This window comes from Haplochromis burtoni, unplaced genomic scaffold, assembly GCF_018398535.1.
Source record: "Haplochromis burtoni strain Fernald_Lab_line unplaced genomic scaffold, NCSU_Asbu1 Contig_1925, whole genome shotgun sequence".
Classification (NCBI taxonomy): Eukaryota; Metazoa; Chordata; class Actinopteri; order Cichliformes; family Cichlidae; genus Haplochromis; species Haplochromis burtoni.
Genome location: NW_024584286.1, coordinates 1 through 19,262, shown reverse-complemented (window position 1 = coordinate 19,262; position 19,262 = coordinate 1). Strand labels below are relative to the sequence as shown.

The 19,262-nt window shown below is 38.0% G+C and overlaps 2 protein-coding genes and 1 long non-coding RNA gene across 3 annotated transcripts; all 3 read left to right on the top strand.

Moving 5' to 3' along the window:
• The first annotated feature begins 27 nt into the window (after positions 1-27).
• Positions 28-484, top strand: LOC121813568. The gene is made up of 2 exons (XR_006053769.1): positions 28-279; positions 378-484. It is a non-coding gene; the product is annotated as an uncharacterized LOC121813568 (long non-coding RNA).
• A 7,221-nt stretch (positions 485-7,705) lies between these two features.
• Positions 7,706-9,883, top strand: LOC121813569 (sialic acid-binding Ig-like lectin 14). The gene is made up of 5 exons (XM_042217410.1): positions 7,706-7,818; positions 8,239-8,336; positions 8,610-9,002; positions 9,259-9,580; positions 9,714-9,883. The coding sequence occupies exons 2-5, from the start codon at positions 8,285-8,287 to the stop codon at positions 9,718-9,720; spliced, it is 774 nt and encodes a 257-aa protein (XP_042073344.1). The 5' UTR covers positions 7,706-7,818; positions 8,239-8,284; the 3' UTR covers positions 9,721-9,883.
• Positions 9,884-12,181: 2,298 nt separating this feature from the next.
• LOC106632569 (sialic acid-binding Ig-like lectin 11) lies at positions 12,182-15,768 on the top strand. Its single transcript, XM_042217409.1, has 5 exons — positions 12,182-12,292; positions 12,386-12,667; positions 12,798-12,903; positions 12,991-13,060; positions 14,077-15,768. Exons 1-5 carry the CDS (start codon positions 12,199-12,201, stop codon positions 14,443-14,445), a joined length of 921 nt encoding a protein of 306 aa, XP_042073343.1. The 5' UTR covers positions 12,182-12,198; the 3' UTR covers positions 14,446-15,768.
• The last annotated feature ends 3,494 nt before the right edge of the window (positions 15,769-19,262 follow it).

The window sequence follows — 19,262 nt, the reverse complement described above, 5'->3', positions numbered from 1 at the left end:
AATTTAGAGCAGAGGTTGGCAACCTGCAGGGAGATGTTTAGCTTCTCAGCTGTGGCTCCAGGAAACATAATTTATATTTATCAATATATAATCATATACATTTTTATTATATCTATCTGTGTGTGTTTGGTGTGTATGTGTGTTTGCATGTGCTCTCTTCTGTCTTACAGCAGCTCGTGTGAAACACTGTGGTTCTTACAGTACAGTTCTTCCCTGGATTGTTGCTGGTGTATCTCTCACTTTGAATGCCTTCTGCATAACCTACATATGGTTCCTCTGGTATGTTTCTCCACATGTATGTTTATGTTTTTGTTTGACTCTTTGAATGCAGTCAAGAGTTTTAGACAATAATGAGGTTCTGTTTCTTCTCATCAAAGGAATTCAAGAAAAAAGGTGAACCTACATCAGGAGGAGAGAACCTACATGTCACTGCAAAAAGCGGATGTGTCACCAGATTATGATGTTCTTGCACAACATATAAACTAAAAAGTCCAGTCACAAGTTTCAGAAAGCTGTGCTGTTGTAATGACAGTCATTGCATTGTAGGGAATGTTTTATATGTAATAAACTACACTTTTTATTTCAACTTATACATAGAGTCCATTAAAATTGTAAACAAAGGAGTCTGAAAGGCAGAACAACTGAAGACCACTAAGATTTATAGCACACAAAACAGATGCTGATTGGCTCTGAGAAGGCCAGCATGATCATCCAATGATGTCAGCACTGAGTTTGACAGCATGACAAGGTAGAAATTATGAAAAGAAAAGACTAGCAGCCAAATATCCAGAAAGTCAGGAGGAATAATTACAGAGATGAATATATCACCTGGAAAATGACACAAACAAAGTTTACAACTCTACCTTGAACTTTTCCTGAGAAATCATCCACAGGTACAAATTAGAGGCAACAATCTTTTTAAATCAGGGGTCTCGAACTTGAGCTGTGGGCCACTGCTGGCACTCATTGGATTACCACTTAATGTTTAAGTAATACAAAAAAAAACCCAAACAAACAAACAAACAAACAAACAAACAAACAAGAAAACACCTGCCAAACCTTTTGAAAATGTGGTGTTTTGTTTGCTTTTCTAAAAAAAAAAAATTATAGTTTTATTTAAAAAGCAAAAATAGTTTTTTAACTTCATGTGCCAAATTGCATCATACTTCTTCAGGCCAATTAAAGGTGATGTGGGCCACAAGTGGCCCCCACTCCGCACGTTTGAGACCCCTGGTTTACATGGACTAATCACAGAGCATGCTTGTTTTATGATTATGATATGCTGCATACACAGTTTGTTATTAATATCAAGGGATATGTCATTACACAATAAATTTTAAATAACCTGGCACCTAGCTATCTGATTGACCTTCTTAATTTATATATCCCCACAAGGGCACTCAGATCCTCTAATCAGGGGCTCCTAATGCAACCAATGTCTCGACTAAAGACGAAAGGGGATCGTGCCTTTGCTTTTGCTGCACCAAAACTTTGGAACAGCTTGCCGGTTGATGTCCGTGCGTCGGAAACTACTCAATCTTTCAAATCACGGTTAAAAACCCATTTGTTTAAGCTCGCCTTTCAAACCACTTAGTATAATTTCCTCCCGGTTCGTGCTTGTTGTAATATTACCATTCTATAACTGTATTTTTTGTTGTTGACTGTTCTCTTTTGTTGTAAATCTGCAAATATGGCTCGTCTGTGAAGCACTTTGTTGTACCTGTGACTTTTAAATGTGCTATAGAAATAAAATTGAAATTGAAATTGAAATTGAAATTGAATCTCTTACATAGGCCAGTATGTAAGTGGGCTTTAAAGCGTCCGTCCCCAGTTTGAGAGAATAATTAAAGATTTTAGTGAAAAGTAGCTGGGTGAGCATCTGGCTGCAGGGTGTGTAAAGGAAAGGTTCCGACCTTATATTTCCAGTGATCCAGCGGAGAGCAGGGACATAGGCATGTGAGCGCGGTGAGTTTGCAGGCTGACGGTGAGTTTTGACAGCAGCGACCTGCATCTAGGTGATTGTACTGCAGGTGAGTTGAATCTGAGTCTTTGGCAAGAGAACTGAGGCACAAAGAGACAAAAGTAAGCACGAGGAGAAAAACATGAACAACAACTAGCATGAAAGCCTGGGTACCACCGTGAGGTAGCTGACAAACTGGCAGAGTGAAGGGCTGAGCTTGTCTTAAATGTCATTTTGCTGATTGCCATTGATGGATCACTGGCTGCAGAAGACCACTGAGAAAGGCTGCAGCAGATGGCCGCCCCTCCCTGAGCCTGGTTCTGTCGGAGGTTTCTTCCTATTAAAAGAGAGTTTTTCCTTCCCACTGTCGCCAAAGTGCTTGCTCATAGGGGGTCATATGATTGTTTGGTTTTTTCTCTGTATGTATTATTGTAGGGTCTACTATACAATATAAAGCTCCTTGAGGTGACTGTTGTTGTGATTTGGCGCTGTATAAATAAAATTGAATTGAACTGAATTTGTGGGAGAAGCAGGTGAGAAAATAGGGCTACACCCTCATAGATGGGCACAGGAAAACACAGTGCCCAAGTCAGAAAACACCAGACACTCAGTTTTCTCTTGTTCCTTCCTTACCATTGCTAACTAACATATTCAGTGTATTGCCAAGCAAACACTTGCAAATTAATGTCAGAGTTTCACCTCTGATACTGCTGGATAAACAGAAACTCACTCAGGAACGAGGTCACACAGAGCTCTGGTTTACACTCACCGCGAGGGAAGCAGTTGTCTCCAACCCACTTCAACTTGCTTCCCCCTGCAGGTTGCTTTTATTGTTTACACACATGAATATTCATAAAGCTTGTTGCTGTGTTAACTAAGACAAATTACTATATATGTTTACAAAGTGTGTTGTGCAAGCATGGTTATACGATGTGAGTGCAGCCCTACCAGGATGTTGTTGTTACCTTGTCCCGCCAGGTGGCTTCCTTCATTGAGTGGAGTCTGTTCTTCTCAAGGCAGATTTTTCTCATTATGAAGGTCGTGCACATACTCATATGCGTGGGTTACATAGGGAGCAAACAAAAGCATTCTAGCTTTTTAAATGACAACCTACAACACATTAACCCTAACATTTATAGTCTTCTATTCTTACTACAGCTCATCATTTGTCAGGGCTTCTCTTTACTTTTCTGTCCTCATAATTGTGCTTATTTTCATTTATGTTGTGTTTGCCTGGTAAGTTTGTATGTTTATTACATATAATTGATGTGTAATTTCTCTTTAACACCCTTTAAATTGAAAAGCTAGATTAAAAATGAGCACATAAAAAGTATATCGTTACAGCTGCTTTTATTATCTTAATGGGGGTTTTTGCACATTTGTCGACCTCTGTGGGCAGCTAGAAAAATTGCATTTCTTTACAATGTTGTGAAACCTGTTGAACTTTACAGCTTTTTGGACAAGTGTCAGGCAGTTATGCGCTATTCCTTAAGATATGTGCAAAAAGAGACTCACAGAGTCTCACATTTAGAAGGGGTTTCTTCAGGGGACGTATGTGATGTTTGATTTGGCAGATCTTTACACCGGATACCCTTGCTGACACAACCCTAAAGGGATGTGTGTTTTCTCTTTCAAAGCAAACACTGCTCCTGAACAACTTGCTTGTAGTACAGGCTATTCTTTTGTAAAAAAAAAATAAAAATAAAAAATAAAAAAATCTATGTAATTCAAACACATCAAAATCATCAGATTGAAAGAAGCAGCCATGTTGGTCAACTCATGGTAGTGCAAATCCATGCAATATTCATGTTATGTATAAACATTTCATAAAGTAGTGAAGGTAAGATTACAGATGAGGCTGTCACATTCAGTCATCATGACTTTAAGAAAAACATTTTGAAGGATTATTGTGATTCAAAGTTCAGTTCTTGTCCTTCTCAATTGGTCCACAAGGGTGTTCTCACGAAAAACTAGCTCTTACACTTTACACATGTACATTTCAAATAAAGACATTTTTAACACTAAATATATATTCGTGAAATTATGTAACCCATTATAAATCCTTCACACACATCATGAACTCTACACAGAACGTTCTTTAACAGCATTTACATATTATAACATGTTCTTTTTCTTTCTCTGCATATTTATCATTGCTAAGTAATGCAAAAGTAATGTAGCAAGTAGTATAACAAATTACTTTTTCTGACAAGTAGTTAACTAATGTGCTGCATTACTTTTAATAATTGTAACAAGTAATGTGCAATAATTTAGAGTTTTTTAGAGTAACAACCCCAACATTGAAGACACAGTATAAGAGGATACTGGGGAAGCTTGGACAAACTCACAAACTATCAAACAGAAGCCAAAATTTAAAAAAAGCAACAGGAGCTAATCGACTAAGAAAGACCTGATACAAGTTGAAGATACAAAACTGCTTGAATATTAAGAACAACAGAATCAACTAGAAAATACACAAAACTAAAAAACAAAATAACTATATAAACTGTATATCTATCTGCACTGCACTTTCACATAGAGTCTTAAGCACATGGTTTATTAAGGTGCAGAGGTGGGACCAAGTCATTGTTTTGCAAGTCTCAAGTAAGTCTCAAGTCTTTATCCTCAAGTCTCAAGTCAAGTCTCAAGTAATGTCAGGCAAGTCAGAGTCGAGTCTCAAGTCACTGGTGTAAAAGTCCGAGTCAAGTCACAAGTCTGAAACTTTGAATTTCAAGTCCTTTCGAGTCTTTAAAAAAAAAACAGAAAAAATAATGTTGCAGTTATGCTAAATGTAAATATTAGACCATGTAATTTTAAAATCTGTGTTTTTCTCAACACATGACAAAATAGTGAACTTAGAAAATATACACAAATTGTGAAATTGCACCTCTTTAAAATGCAGCTCAATTAAACCTAGCTCCAAGAATAATTTTCACCGACAGTTCTGAGATAAGCTGCATGTTATTCTTGGATGCGGTTGTAGGACCGGCTTTAAAATCGCATGACAAAAATATCATACACATTAAAAAAAACTGCATCACCAACGTAGCCTGGACAACATTTGCTAGTTAGATGAAGTCAGCTATCTCATCGTAGCATATTTATATGCATATTTATAATTATACGGTTCTTGGAGTGAGTGCATACACTCATGAAGTTTAGTAACTTCCGGTCACTGCAACAAGCCCAGGTACAGTTTACCGACGGATGGGTGCAGGACCTTGAAATGCACCGTGTAGAACGAAAGACCATCGTACGTATCATAAGTTTACCAGTCTCACAAATCGTCGTCATAAATACACATTCGTTAACCGTTTATTAATAGGACCTTTGAGCTCAACGGTAATTAATTAGTAGTGGAAATAATTTCTGGTAGCATCACAGAAATGTAGCAGTGACAATAATACTGTATGCTGTAATCGTACTGGGCAATTAGTGATACAAAACAACTGTTTTACCCTGTGAATAAAAGTATATGTTTTTGTCAATGTACCATAATAACAGAAGCGAAACGCAATATTGTGTCAGGACAATTCACTATTTATGCACAATAAATAAAGGAGCATAGCGCGACAATTTCTGTTCAGCGCCAGACTTGCTTGTAACCTATATCACCAATTATGTTATGAAAATGACGTATTAACTACTAAAAAACACTGACCTTCGTGTAAATGCTTGGAGCAGACTAACCTGTGAGCTGGAGTGTTCTGGGACGTTATATTTGGTCTTTGAATGGCTGCAATCCAGGCCATCCGTCGCGTCTTTGTTACTTCGGAAACATGGCTCGAACAATTTCTCTTCAACGACGTAATCCGATAACAACCGATCTCTTTACCCGTCGGCTTCCCGTGGCTGTCATGCGACCGGCTATTGCAGTTAATAATACAACAGCTTCTTGACATTTTTGTGTTTCTTTTTATCGCTGTATAACTGATTTTAATTGAAAGCCTGCGTGCGCTAGTACCGCTTGCCACGAGTTCCCAGAATCCTTTGCGGTTCTACCCGTGAATGACGTCACATTTTCAATCTCTATATAATATGCATGTTAAATTTTATATTTGGGGTAAAATATCAAGTCTTTTCAAGTAAACCGGTTCAAGTCCAATTCAAGTCCCAAGTCATTGGTGTAAAAGTCCAAGTCAAGTCACAAGTCTTAGAACATTTTTTCAAGTCAAGTCTAAAGTCATAAAATTAATGACTCGAGTCTGACTCGAGTCCAAGTCATGTGACTCGAGTCCACACCTCTGTTAAGGTGGTACAGTAACAGGGCAGTTGATATAAGGGGAGAGTTCTCCTGAATAACTCTCTCTCCAGCTCCAGTAACTAACCTCCCCCAATGCACACTCAACGCCTTTCATGCAGCACAACCAAAACAGTAACATTGTAACAGAGATCCTGAACACATCACAATAAAATATCATGTGATATAATCTGACACACACACACACACACACACACCATGAACCTACACTGAATGTTTTTATATATGAGAATCACCATGTTAAGTATGTAACCAATGTTGTTATAAGATCAGATTGGGCCACTTGCTGTGTAAGATATAATAATTAGGATTAATGTGCGATGTTTGGGTTAGGGTTAGCCCAACTGTGATAAGAAAAAGCCAAAGGGTCCTGACTGGCCTCTGGACGATTCAGGACGAGTGGGAAAGTTACCCAGCAGCAGGGGGCGGGGATACTGGTCCCTATATATTAGGGGACCAGATGACACCCCAGCACTTTCTTCCTGCTGCTTATTTCTGTCCGTCTCTGTGTTGCTCTGCTGTCTGTGCTTAAGGCTGTACACCCCGGGGTTTTGCTTTGCTTGCTTTCTGCTATGTAATTCTCTTGCTAAATGTCTGTATGTATTTTTCCTGCTGTTCATATGATTCAGTGTATTAAACTCTGTTCCAAGAATTCTACTCTTTTCCAGAGCATCTTTTTGAGTGTCTTGATTTTAATTGGATCTAAAGAGGTTGGATCTCCACATCGTTGGTGGGAGAAGGTTATCAGGATGGTCAAAATTTGCGACCACAGCTTGCTCTGATTAGGTAGAGGATCAATAGGGTGCCCATAAAACAGGGGGACACTCCCATAGGGTTTAAAATCTGGGACTCTCCACCATTTGCTCTTAGAACTGGAAAGTCTTCTCGGATGAGAAGTGAAACGTCTTCAAAAAGCTAAAGAAGTCAAGACGCCTTTCTTTCCAAGCTCCTTAGACTAGAATGCCCTGGATGACTGAGAACCTTCACAGACAAAATAAACAGAAGGCAAATCAAAAGAAAACATAAACCCAAAACCATTAAAATAGTTATTGTTATATAAGTATTGAAGACATAAACAATCACACTAGCAACCAAACCAAACCAATGAAACCAAAATCTAAGGAACATAACCAAACTGAGAGTATTTCATGAATTTAACATTCAAAAAATACTTCTGTCAATGTCCGAGACTCTCACATATCCTGCCTTTTTCTCTTTTTCTCTTGCACCTGTTTTTGTATTCATTGTATCTAACAAACCTGGAACTAAACCTACTTAACTTTTTCCAGTGCTCAGCAACAACCTATCTTTATAAAGTTTCAGTCATGGAGCATCTTTTTGTTGTTTTTATAAAGGTTTGTTTTTTCATTACTTGATGAGTTTTTTTTATTAGAGCATATATAGTGCGATATAAAATAATAACTTCATAAAAGTGGGTCTGCCCTAATTCAATTTGAACATGTACTCACACTTCCTGAAATCCTGTTGTAAAAAGAAGGAAGAAAGAAAATAGAGAAGCGAGAAAGAGAAACTTCAAGGATAAAGGTCAGCTGAGATCACGGTGGAGAGAGGAGTGGTGAAAGACCAGAGAAAAGAGGTAAAAAAAACAAACATTTAATGTTTTTTGTGGAAAATATATTTTAAAACACTAAATGAGCCGCAGGATTATATAAAAGTGTGAACTGTGCTGGTCAAAAAACTTGCTAGACGGAAGCCACTTCTTGAATTCATGAAATGATACAGATGACCTAAAGTTACATGGAATACGACAGAGAATATGCAGTTCTAACAGTTTGTTTTGTAATAGTGCTTTTGTTGACCTTTTGAATCTTTTTAGAACAGATCTTTGTGTGTGTTTACCATAAAAACTTTAGGGTAGTGGTGTTGGCACAGTCGGTAAAACTGGTACATAACTATGGAATAACCAAGCATGCAACATCCTGTATTGCGATGTGTGACGTAAAATGTTGCATTTCCTTTGTTCTAATCTCTCTTTACTTCATTTGCTGCAATAAAGTTTGTCTCTGGAGGGAGAAACTGAATGTGCCGAGAATCAAGTCAGGATGTTTGTTCTGATCTGGGCGACTTTCCTTTTGTGTGTGTGTGCTGAAACAGGTTTGATTCTTCTTCTTTATATTCCTCTAATTCTGCTTTATTAGTGTTTTGTTTTATGCGGTTATGTGTGCGTGTGTGTGCGTGTGCATGTGTGTGTAGAGTAAAAGTGTTTTTTTGACATGCAATCAAATTATAAGTATAAATTCATGTAACAGAATTTAAAGTTCACATAAATCAGTAAGATCACTGTCACCTGACTTGTGCATTATACAACTATTCAGATGAACCAAATATTCTTTTCCTCTTTTTTTACCTCCTCCTTTGTATTAACAGGCACATCACAACAATGCATTGGACAATACTGCATCACACTTAGTGAGACACTAACAGCAGAGGCTGGACTCTGTGTTGTGATCCCGTGTTCTTTCGCTACTGGTTTTGGATTTACACCCAAACATATAGTTTGGTACAAATGTGAAGCATATTCAAGATGTGACTATGATCATCAAATAATATTTCACACCAATAAAAACATCCGCGTTCAGTATGGCTTTGAAGGACGTGTGTCACTCTTAGAGCCTGATATAAGACAGAACAACTGCAGCATCATCATTAATGATCTCAAAGAGTCGGATTCTGGATTGTATCGGATCAGAGTTAATGGTGAACTGAATCGGAGAGAAGATGGATTTGCATCTATTCAAACGACAACTGTCTCAGTTGAAGGTACAAACAAATCAAAAAAAGGATGTTGAGAATAAATATTGGTTTTTGTGCTACTTTATTTATTAATTGTTTGTCTCAAGTATGAAGTGATTTTGCACATTTATTTACCCCTGTGTGCTGTTAGAACGAAATACAACACTTTATGTTCCACATCTACCTGTTTAACATAATTTCCTATAATTTAAGCCAAAATATAAGTAGTTGATGAACTTCAGGCAGTTAACCAGATTATTCTTACGTTCTATGTTTCCACTAGGTCTTAGCCAGAAACCCAGAGTTAAGATTCCCACACTGACAGAGGGACAGCAGGCCACACTGACCTGTGTTGCTCCTGGTCTCTGCTCTGGATCTGCTCCTGAAATCACCTGGACATGGAGAGGAGCAGGAGGGACTGAATCTTACATTACAGGAAGCAGCACTTCTTTCAGGACTAAAACTCTAACTGCTTTCACACAAAGACACATTTCAACTCTGACTTTCAACTCCTCTGCTGAACACCACAACACCAATGTCACCTGTAAAATCTGCTTCGCTGGGGAAAAAACTACAGAGGAGGGGTTCAACTTTAAAAGTAAACTGTGAGTATTTTCACTATATAACTTTGTATGCTGAATTCTTTTGAAAGCAGTGTGCTCTCTTGGTCAACTGGTCTTGCTGGAAAGAGAAAAAGAGAAGTTTCATTATTGTGTAATTTGTATTTTTGTGTAACAGATGTTAAGGAAGTTAACATCACAGGGGGCACAAACGTGAAGGAGGGTGAAACTCTGAACCTGACCTGCAGTGTTGAAAGTTTTCCTCCATCTCTGATTATGTGGTCTAAACTTGGTTCTGATATAATCCTGCACAATGACACTGGATCAGCCACACTCTCCATAATTAATGCTACAACTGGACATTCTGGACAGTACGTCTGTACAGCAAACATATGAACAATACCCTGCAGGAAAACATCAATATAACAGTAATATGTAAGTAAATAACTTTGTGCTTTTAGACAGAGCTTTTTTTTCACTAAGTCATCTGAAAATATGAGTAAAATATTGTCTTCAGACACTTTTAAATATGTCAAGCTGCCCACATCTATGTATTAAAGAGCCATTGGAACCCATTTCTTATATTTTAAAATAATAGGCACATTGTGCTTTGGATATAATGCTTAGCATTGCTGTCATGAGCTTCCAGCATCTATCTTAATGTCTTTCTTCATTGCTTATAACTTCCTGTCATAGACAGCAACACTGACATCTGCTAATGGTGGATGGCTTTGTCTGTCCTAACACTTAACTGACCTTGCACATTAATAGAGTACAAATAATAGGTTAAACTGGCCATTATTTCTGAAGCCAACTAGCAAGGGCAACAACATTTATTATAGTCGACAAACAGAGATTTGTCACCTAGCTCACCATCTGTGTACCTACTTCCCAGATGTTTTGTTAACATGGAGCCAAATATCCCAATCAACTCGTTGTATGTGTCAGGGTTTCAGGTTTTCTTTTTATTTACCACCAGGCTGTTTTGTTCAATGTTGGGCAAGTTACTTTGAAAAAGTAATTAATTATAGTTACTAGTTACTTCTTCAAAAAAGTAACTGAGTTACAATATTCTAAAAGTAATTAATTACTTGAAAAGTAACTATTGCGTTACTTTAAAAAAAAAAGTGTTTAACCCTCTGGGGTCCAGGGTATAATTGGCCATTTTTAACTACTTTTGATTTTCCCTCTACATTTTACCTTTAAAAACGATTTACTTTGCCTTGTTTGGTATCATTCCTTTTCAGCACAACCTCACGTGTCTGAATTTACAGTCATGTTTTCATTTTTACATACTGTATTAACACAATTGATCTAAAATCACCCCTCCTTGAATCGCTACCTTATCGTGTCACAGGGATTCCAGGGGCTATGCAGCTTAGGCTGCTGCCCCCGTGACCCGGCCCCGGACAAAGCGGATGAAAATGGATGGATGGATCTAAAATCAGACAAAAAACATAAAATCAGAGTAGAAAAAGTTATATTTTTTACTGTAACAACCACAAACATGTTTAATGAATCATATTTCAGAACTTTAAATGCAAATATAAATTGTCAATTTTAAAATCCTATGCACAAGTTTTGCAAACAACAAAGTTATTTGCATCCATTTACCTTTTACCTTGATTTTTTTAAATAACCATTTCAAACTATTTACAGAACAATCAGCTGTTCTGCATTCAATAAGATGCCACACAAATTATTTGTGCCACTCCAAAAAATAATTTCTGTCCACTATAAAGGAGAACATCACAGCCTGATACCTGCAGGTCTGACAGCAGCAGGTGTATCACTCCTGTTTCTACCTGGAGACAGCAGTCGCCTCATTGTTCTGACACACAACACAAAACTATCCACAACACTACACACTAACTACACAAGACAACACATTAACTACACACTCCAAACACGCTAAACGTCACAAATCTCTCACATCTCAAAACTCCTCTCTCTCTCTTTTTCTGCTCTTCTCTCTCTCTCTCTCTCTCTCTCTCTCTCTTGCCATCACTCCTGAAACTTCCCCTGTTTTGTTTTTTGCTCATAAGCAGAGAGTGCTTGCTAGCCACTGTCCTTAGACAGTGTAGTCGCAGATTACTTACAGCTACTTCCGTGCAACTGATATAAGAAGCGGTAAGCTGAACACAGCTTCAACCGTCTGTTTGTTGAAAAATAGTAACGCGACCGCATTTTCTTGTTAGTAACAGTAACGGTGTTGTAACGGTAGGAATAGTAATTAATTAGATTACTCGTTACTGAAAAAAGTAACGCCGTTACTTGTAACGCCGTTATTCCCATCACTGGAAGTTGCAGATTGTTCCAGCTCTGCATTTTTTGTACTCTATTAATATCGACAATATTCTTTGTGCTTTTTTACCTCCTTAATAAACCAAATCTGTGCCACAGATAAAAGGAAACTCGAGATAACTGGGAATATAACTGTTAATGAGGGAAGCACAGACCTTTACAATGAAAATTACACTGACCTGCACAACACTGCATCAGCTACACTTGTCATCTAGAATGTGATAAGACTATTGTGGACTGTACATTTTTACATCTGTACAGCAAAACATTTGAAGACAAATTTGTCTTTACCAGTTTGAATGATTTTATGATGGTGGTTAGGATCACCATGGGGAAAAAGTAATCTATGTATTGACAGTATGTATGTGACAGCAGAAGATTCGGGACAGTACACCTGCACAGCAACACATCCAGACACAACTGTAACATCATCTGTCAGTGTGATTGTGTCTTGTAAGTAGATAGTACGGTTGTTTGATGTGAAGTTCATATTTACACTTAAAATCATACCTTACCTTGTTTATATTTCTGGTCATGTGTTTTCAGGGTTTTCAAAGATCCAGGATGTCTCTGAATGTGTGCTTCAAGCAGAGGTTTTGACCTGTGTGTGTATCAGTGAAGGGTTTCCTTTACCTACCATCAAATGGCCGCTCCTAGGAAACCACAAAGAGTACGCTATCAAAACGACTGTGTCAAACCACACAGTCAACAGCACTGTCAGTCTAAAGGTAAAAAACCATGGCAACAGCACTGTTGAATGTGTGAGCAACAATGAAAAGGGAGAAGCAAAAAAAAATCTAATGATCCGAAGTGTCTCCGATACAGCGGGTATGTATTCTAATTTTCATAAGTGAGACCTTTGCATTTATAAAAACATTAGAAAATCAATTAATTGGACTGTATATAATTGAAAGCATCTTTGAAATTACCTTTTTCATGTTGTTCCATTTGAGTACAGCTGACTCATCGGTTTTGAACGTGGGATATTTAGAAATCATCATTGCCTTTTTGATTGGAGTAGTTCTTTCTGCAGTTGTTTGCTGTTTGATTAAAAAATGTTCAAGGTACGACACTTATTTTTATTATATTTTCGTTTTTTTAAATAGATGCATTTACACTTGACTTTAATAATGTAAAACCCTTTTATTCAGAAAAAAAACAAAGAATTCTGGAAATTTGGATGAGACTTTGGAGATGGTAACAAGTCAAGACGATCCACAGGTATTTATGTTCATTTAGCTTTTTTTTTTTTTTTTTACATATTATAAAGTATTTAATTGTGCACAAATATCCTCATTACTGAAATATACATATTTAGTCTTTTGGTTTTCTATATAGTTTTAACGTACTAAAAGATCTGCAAGGATAAACAAGTACTGGAGGTAGGTTACTGTGTATGATGCCTTTGAACTACGTCCAACCTCTATCAGTCTGTTTCATCAGCATTTGCTTAAGGAAAATATATGCAATAAAAGAGGACAGAGAAAAAGAAAACTCATCTTTTTTTTTTAGATAGATAGATATAATTTATTTCAAACATGCAAACATAATCAAATTATATTTGATTATATTTGCTTCAAAGTTTTCCAATTTTAAAAAACAGGGACAGATCAGTACCAAAAATTAATTGGTTCTTTTCATAAGCCCACCCTTTATTTCTCCACCTAGTTTCATGTTACCCAAAAGGGTAAGTTTTGCATAATCCTCCTAAATCACTGAAAACAGATAAATCAACATAATCCCAGTTATTCTCATTAAGATTATTTCATGAAAACACTGTGGACTATAACATAGGAATGCTGAACCACATATAAGTCCATAATTTGTTGGATAAAGACAGAATTTCTGTAGTTTTGCTTCTGTACACAGCCACATCAGATTTTTAATCAAACAATCAATGTAATAGACTTTCATCTTTAATTAGGAGTTTTACCAAAAAAAAAAATGCATAAATTGAAGTTTCTGTTAGATAGTATGTCTTATAGTACAGTCAGCACCATGATTTCTGTCTTCTGTCACCACAACTTAAACTTAATGGAAAAATGTAAGGAATGTGTAAGCATTGTGAAAAAGTAATTTAGGTTCGAATCAACCTGATTTTCAACCCACAGAAGAAAGAACTGCATGACATGATTTTGACATTAGTATTGCAGTATTGCAGATTAGACACAATCTAATCTGCAATACTGGGTTTTTGGAGGCTGGTAATTGACTTGTATCATTTACGTTGTACCTAGCACATATATGATGGTCAAGAAACACAAGACAATCAGTCCAACCCACAAGAAGAAGTTGAAGATGAAAGTGTGGCAGCAGAGAAAGACGTGCCTGAAATCAGCGGTGCTCCGCAAGAAGTGGAGTATGCAGACATTGATTTTTCCCTATTGAAAAGAAACACCAAGTCAGAGAGAAAGCAAGAAAGCACAAAGACTGAGTATGCTGAAATTAAGAAAGCAATAAAAGACAAACAGGAAGATGAAATGGTGAAGGGCGAGGAGGAGGAGATGATGACAGAGATGGACCTGAAACAGTCTGAACTAGAAAAGGAGAAAGAGGAAGACGAGCCAGTGTACTCCACTGTGAATGATGTAATCGACAAAATTTGAGTTTCATTGTGGGTTTCCCTCAGATGAATGTTCTTTGATCTGGTGGTTTTGTGTATGAATAATTCCACTTTGAACCATTTTTCTCACACTGTCATCTCCACACCTCTGCGTCTTAAAGTTGCGTCTCTGCAAAATAAGAACTGGAACTTGGACATAATTTCCTAATCCCTCTGTTATTTTGCTGTCATGTTTTTGGTTTAATAATCTTTTCAGGTAACATTTTAAATGTTTTATTATGCAAGGGTAAGTGTGCTTCTTTGGACTGAACACATTTGCCTAACATGTAAAAGGTCCCCAGTCAGGACCAAGAGAAGACAGCAGGCACAAATCAAGCCTCAGGGCATCACAGCTAGTGTACTCCTAGTTTACATCCCAGTCCCCATTAAATAGGAGTGTTATGCCTCAAAGATCATCAGGCATAAAATCTGAGCCAAATCCTATCAGGTGTGGCAATACTAACTTACCTAGATTGTTTAAGGATAAATACTTGCTTGAAACGTCCAACAGGTGAGCACTTTTTAATGGCCAATATTGTTCTCATTCTGGGAAAATGTTACTCAACAAATTCTTCCCGGGATGCTTTTCTCTCTGGACATTCTGTCATAGCTTAATGAGATTAATAATTTTGAGTATAAAACATGTCTACTGTAGGTTAAATGCCCTCTGCACATTTGTTACACTCACCAGCAGAGGGCAGAGTAAACCCTTAAGTCAGACTGTATCTTGTGGTCTGTCATGAGACTGTGAACCTGGTGCTTCTGCACTGACAGCTTGTATATTTTGCCTGGTCCTGCTTGGTGAGGTAAAAAAAAAAAAAACGTTAGATTTTCTACACGTCTGTTTCTCTATTTAATTTGTGTAAAACAAGCACATTGTAAACTGTTAAAACTGGTCCATATTTTACTCACCTGTTTCATATCCTTTGTATTTTTTCTGTGTGTCGTTGTGTGGTGTAAATGTCTTCAACTTTTTTAATTTAAATAATTAATATCTAATTGAATTAGTAAATAATTAGTAAGCATGCACAAATCACACTTTGTATTTGTTTGATTCCTTATGTTAAATTATGCTGGACTAATTCCTGATAGTGTCTGCACAACACTCCACCAAGGACCAACTGTCCAACTGTCACTGTGATCCACTGGTCTAAGCAAAAGTAGTAAAGACACAAATACCATTGCAAATTCTAATACTACAAAGTATTGCAATCATATTGCCTGCTGACTGTGGGTTAGTGGTAGTGATGGGCAAAGCGAGGCTTTGCGGAACTTTGACGCATTTATGCAGGACTTGTATCGTGGATTAAAAATAATCTGACACCCATCTCCACACCTTCACCCACTCTTTTGCTAATCGTCACATTTTGATAAAAGCTATCTGTGGCACAGACAAGCACTGCACACACACACACACACACACACACACACAAAACGGCTCATACTCATTATTACCACATGTTTGGGTGGATGGTTTTTTTTCCGTTCCGTTCATTCACAGTAGCAATACTCCTGCACATGGGAGTTAGAGCTGAAAATTTGTGCCTGTTTAAGTTTTCTCCCTGAAAGCAGAGGCAGTTTCTCTTGAGATCATTTAATAATTTTTCAGCACAATGTATTACTCTCTCTTTCTCTGCTTGTGGAAGTCATTGGAGTCAGCAGGGGAGCTGGTCCCAGGTAGGGACTACTTGCGTGACCCCACCCCAGGGAAAAGGGTAACATCTCCTGGGTCTAGGAGCCGATTGTCTCTCCGGGGTTGAGGGTATCTGGACCTGGGGTGTAGAGTATGTTTGGGGAGTGTGAGTGTGTGTAAGGTGTCGATTTCTGTTTGTCTCCACGTTGGGTGAGTGCTGAGTATTTGTATATGTGTTCATGAGGGTGGGAATGCATGTTTGTGTCTGTGTGTGCCTGTTTGTCTGTGTCTATGTCTATGTCTTAATCCTGTGGTAAATCATGTTGCTTCATTTTTTAATTTTTAATTTTTAATTTATTTTTTTTTAGTGGAAATTAAGTCCTGTTTGATTATGGAATGATATGAGGCCTGAGTGAGGCAGGAAGATATTTGTGGAAGTTTAGTCATACTTAGAGATGTCAGCAAATGACCACCAGATATTAGAGCAAGAAGATGAAAGTTCAGGCAAAGGAAAAAGCAGCTTTTGATGAGTCTGAGAAGTCCATTATGGATAAAAGGAATTGTGTAAGCTAGCTCTCTGAAGTTCTGGGATTTGGTTTGTAAAGCCCATTCAGGACACCGGCCTGTGAAGGGAATCTTTTCATGGCAGCTTTGTTGAAATCTATTTAGGAGAGCTCTCACTTTCCAGAGGGCTTTATTATTTATCACAGACGTCAAGATCATTTGTTACTTTGACAGGCTGCCAAATGCTGAAGAATCTGTCTCAACCTATTGACCTGTTATAACCAGGAACCATTGTTGCTTGTTTTATGTTTGAGATCAGAGGTCCACTTATTTGATGGCCGTGGGCCGCATTTCCTGTTTTCCTGTTTTATAAAATGAATGAATAAATAAATAAAATTTCAGGTCATTTGAAGACTGGCATTAATGCTACTTTCACTTCAGAAATGGGCACCGCCCTCTGGTTTGTGTGCTCTGATATTTTTTTTTCTAAAACCTGGTTGCCTGTTTTCTGTGTTGTGTAATCAGACGACTACATGTTGGTGGTTGTGGTTGTGGGCAGCGGTGTCCTCTTTTCATTTTTCAACTAAACAAATCAATAAAAAAACAACCCGATTTCAGTATGTTGAAATTGAATTAATAAAGACAGGAGAAGTAGAATTTAATGTACTTTAGCATATATATTGTGTGTGTGTGTGTGTATGTGTATGTTTGTAAATTCAACTGAAAAATTGTTTATTTCTTCTAAATATTGTAATGCCCAAAGGTTTCAGAGCTTATTAAACAACAACGTGAAGTATGGACGATGACTGAAAATGTGAGGTAAATGAGTGAATGTTTTGTTTTGGAAGAGGTAAAATAATTGTACATTTATGAGATCCCAATAAATGAAAATTAAGACTCTTTTTGAAAAGAAAGCCCATGTGGTACAAATGTGACCTCAATAGAAAAAGAAATGGTATTTGACGTAGTGTTCTCAGACTCATGTCTCTGACAGAGAAGAAAAATTAGTTGCTTGGTATTAAGAGGAAATAGGGCGACGTTAATAAAGTTATTGATACTCCAACATCTCGAATTAAAGTTTCACACAATGACATAATGTGATGTGAGAAGAAGTTTTAGCTCTGCATGTAGTACCAAACCAAGAAAAAATAATCTCCAACAGAGTACAAAAAAAACCTTCCTGGGAACGTGTTGAAGTGCAAAGAGAGGTAACAAAAGAGGAGGAGGAGGAGGAGGAAGAGAAGAAGAGTCAGTTCAAAGCAGACACGCTGCAGAGATCAGTGTGTGGAAACAGGAGCAGGAGATTCACACAGAGTGAGGGTAAAACACTTTTATCCCATTTTAAATTTCATTTCTTTGTAGTATTCTCTCTTCAGTACTATCATAAAAAAGTATTTCAGAATGAGCAGTGGATACCTAACTTAAGAAGTCCAGAGCTGGCAGACTTTTATTTAGTCATTTTTAGCCTTTCCACACTCCAGATATGAAGAAGTGCTTTAAATTTTGATATTTCAAGATCCCAGCAAAGTTTATTGATTATATGTAACTACAGAAATAATACATATATCATTGTAATAACTTGGATTTATTTTATCATCCAGTGAACTTTCTGTGTGTTTGTGCTTTGAAAAGATAGAGTGTATCCTGTGGAGAGAAGCCGTGCTGTCTAAATTGTCAAATCAGAATGTTAACTGTCATCTGTGTGATTCTGCTGTTCGCTGACAAAGTTTTAGAAGGAAATTTTATTTAAATCTGAATTTACAAAGTGTAAAAAAGGAAAGTAATGGTAATATGTCTTTCAACTTCTTTTTATTGCATTGGTTATCTAAATAATACTGTCCATATATTACTCATATCAAGTCAGAGTGTCTGATAACAAGACAGAGAATGGCTGCACACTGAACTTCACAGTCACAGTTACAGGTATCAAATCTTACAGCAAATACCTTCAAATTCCTAATAGCAATAGCTTCACTAAATTATAGAAAGGTATATCAACCACATCTGTGTCACGTCATGAGGACATTTTTGTTTTATAGTAGGTGCTTCTATATTTAAATATGAAACTGAAATGGTTCTTAACCTCCTAGGACGGGGTGGGCAACTACAGGCCTCGAGGGCCGGTGTCCCGGCAGGTTTTAGATGTGTCCTGATGCCCTCAGGGGTTGGTGCATTGGTGGTTCTTGGTGTCCGGGGCTGGGCGCGCAGGTATGTACCAGCTCACTCCCGGTGGCTACTTGGCGGGGCCTGGTGCCTGTTGCTCGGTCAGGCCTCTTCCGGGGCGCGGGGGGCCCTTGGGCCTCTGGCCTCTGGGCCTGCAGCTCGGTTCACTCTGGCACAGCTGGCTGCCGGCAGAGCCAGCGGGCATGACGGTGCAGCCCCCTCTAGCTTCTTCTTGGTGGCTATACTGGGTGACCCCTCGTCTGGGGATCCTCAGCCCTTTCCATGAGGGTGGCACGGATGCCCCTCCGGTGGTCCTCCTTGGGCTCTCGCACTCTGGGGCCTCTGGATGTCTGGGGCCTGGATCTCCTCCATGCCTGCTTCATGCCCTGGGGGACAGGGCTATGGCTCTCTACATCCTCTTGCAGACCATTACATGGGGAAACCTTTGAATACAAGCGCGCTGATCCACACAGGTGTGCACGGGTGTTCACTGTTCGAAAATTCCCTTTTCCTCCCTCTTT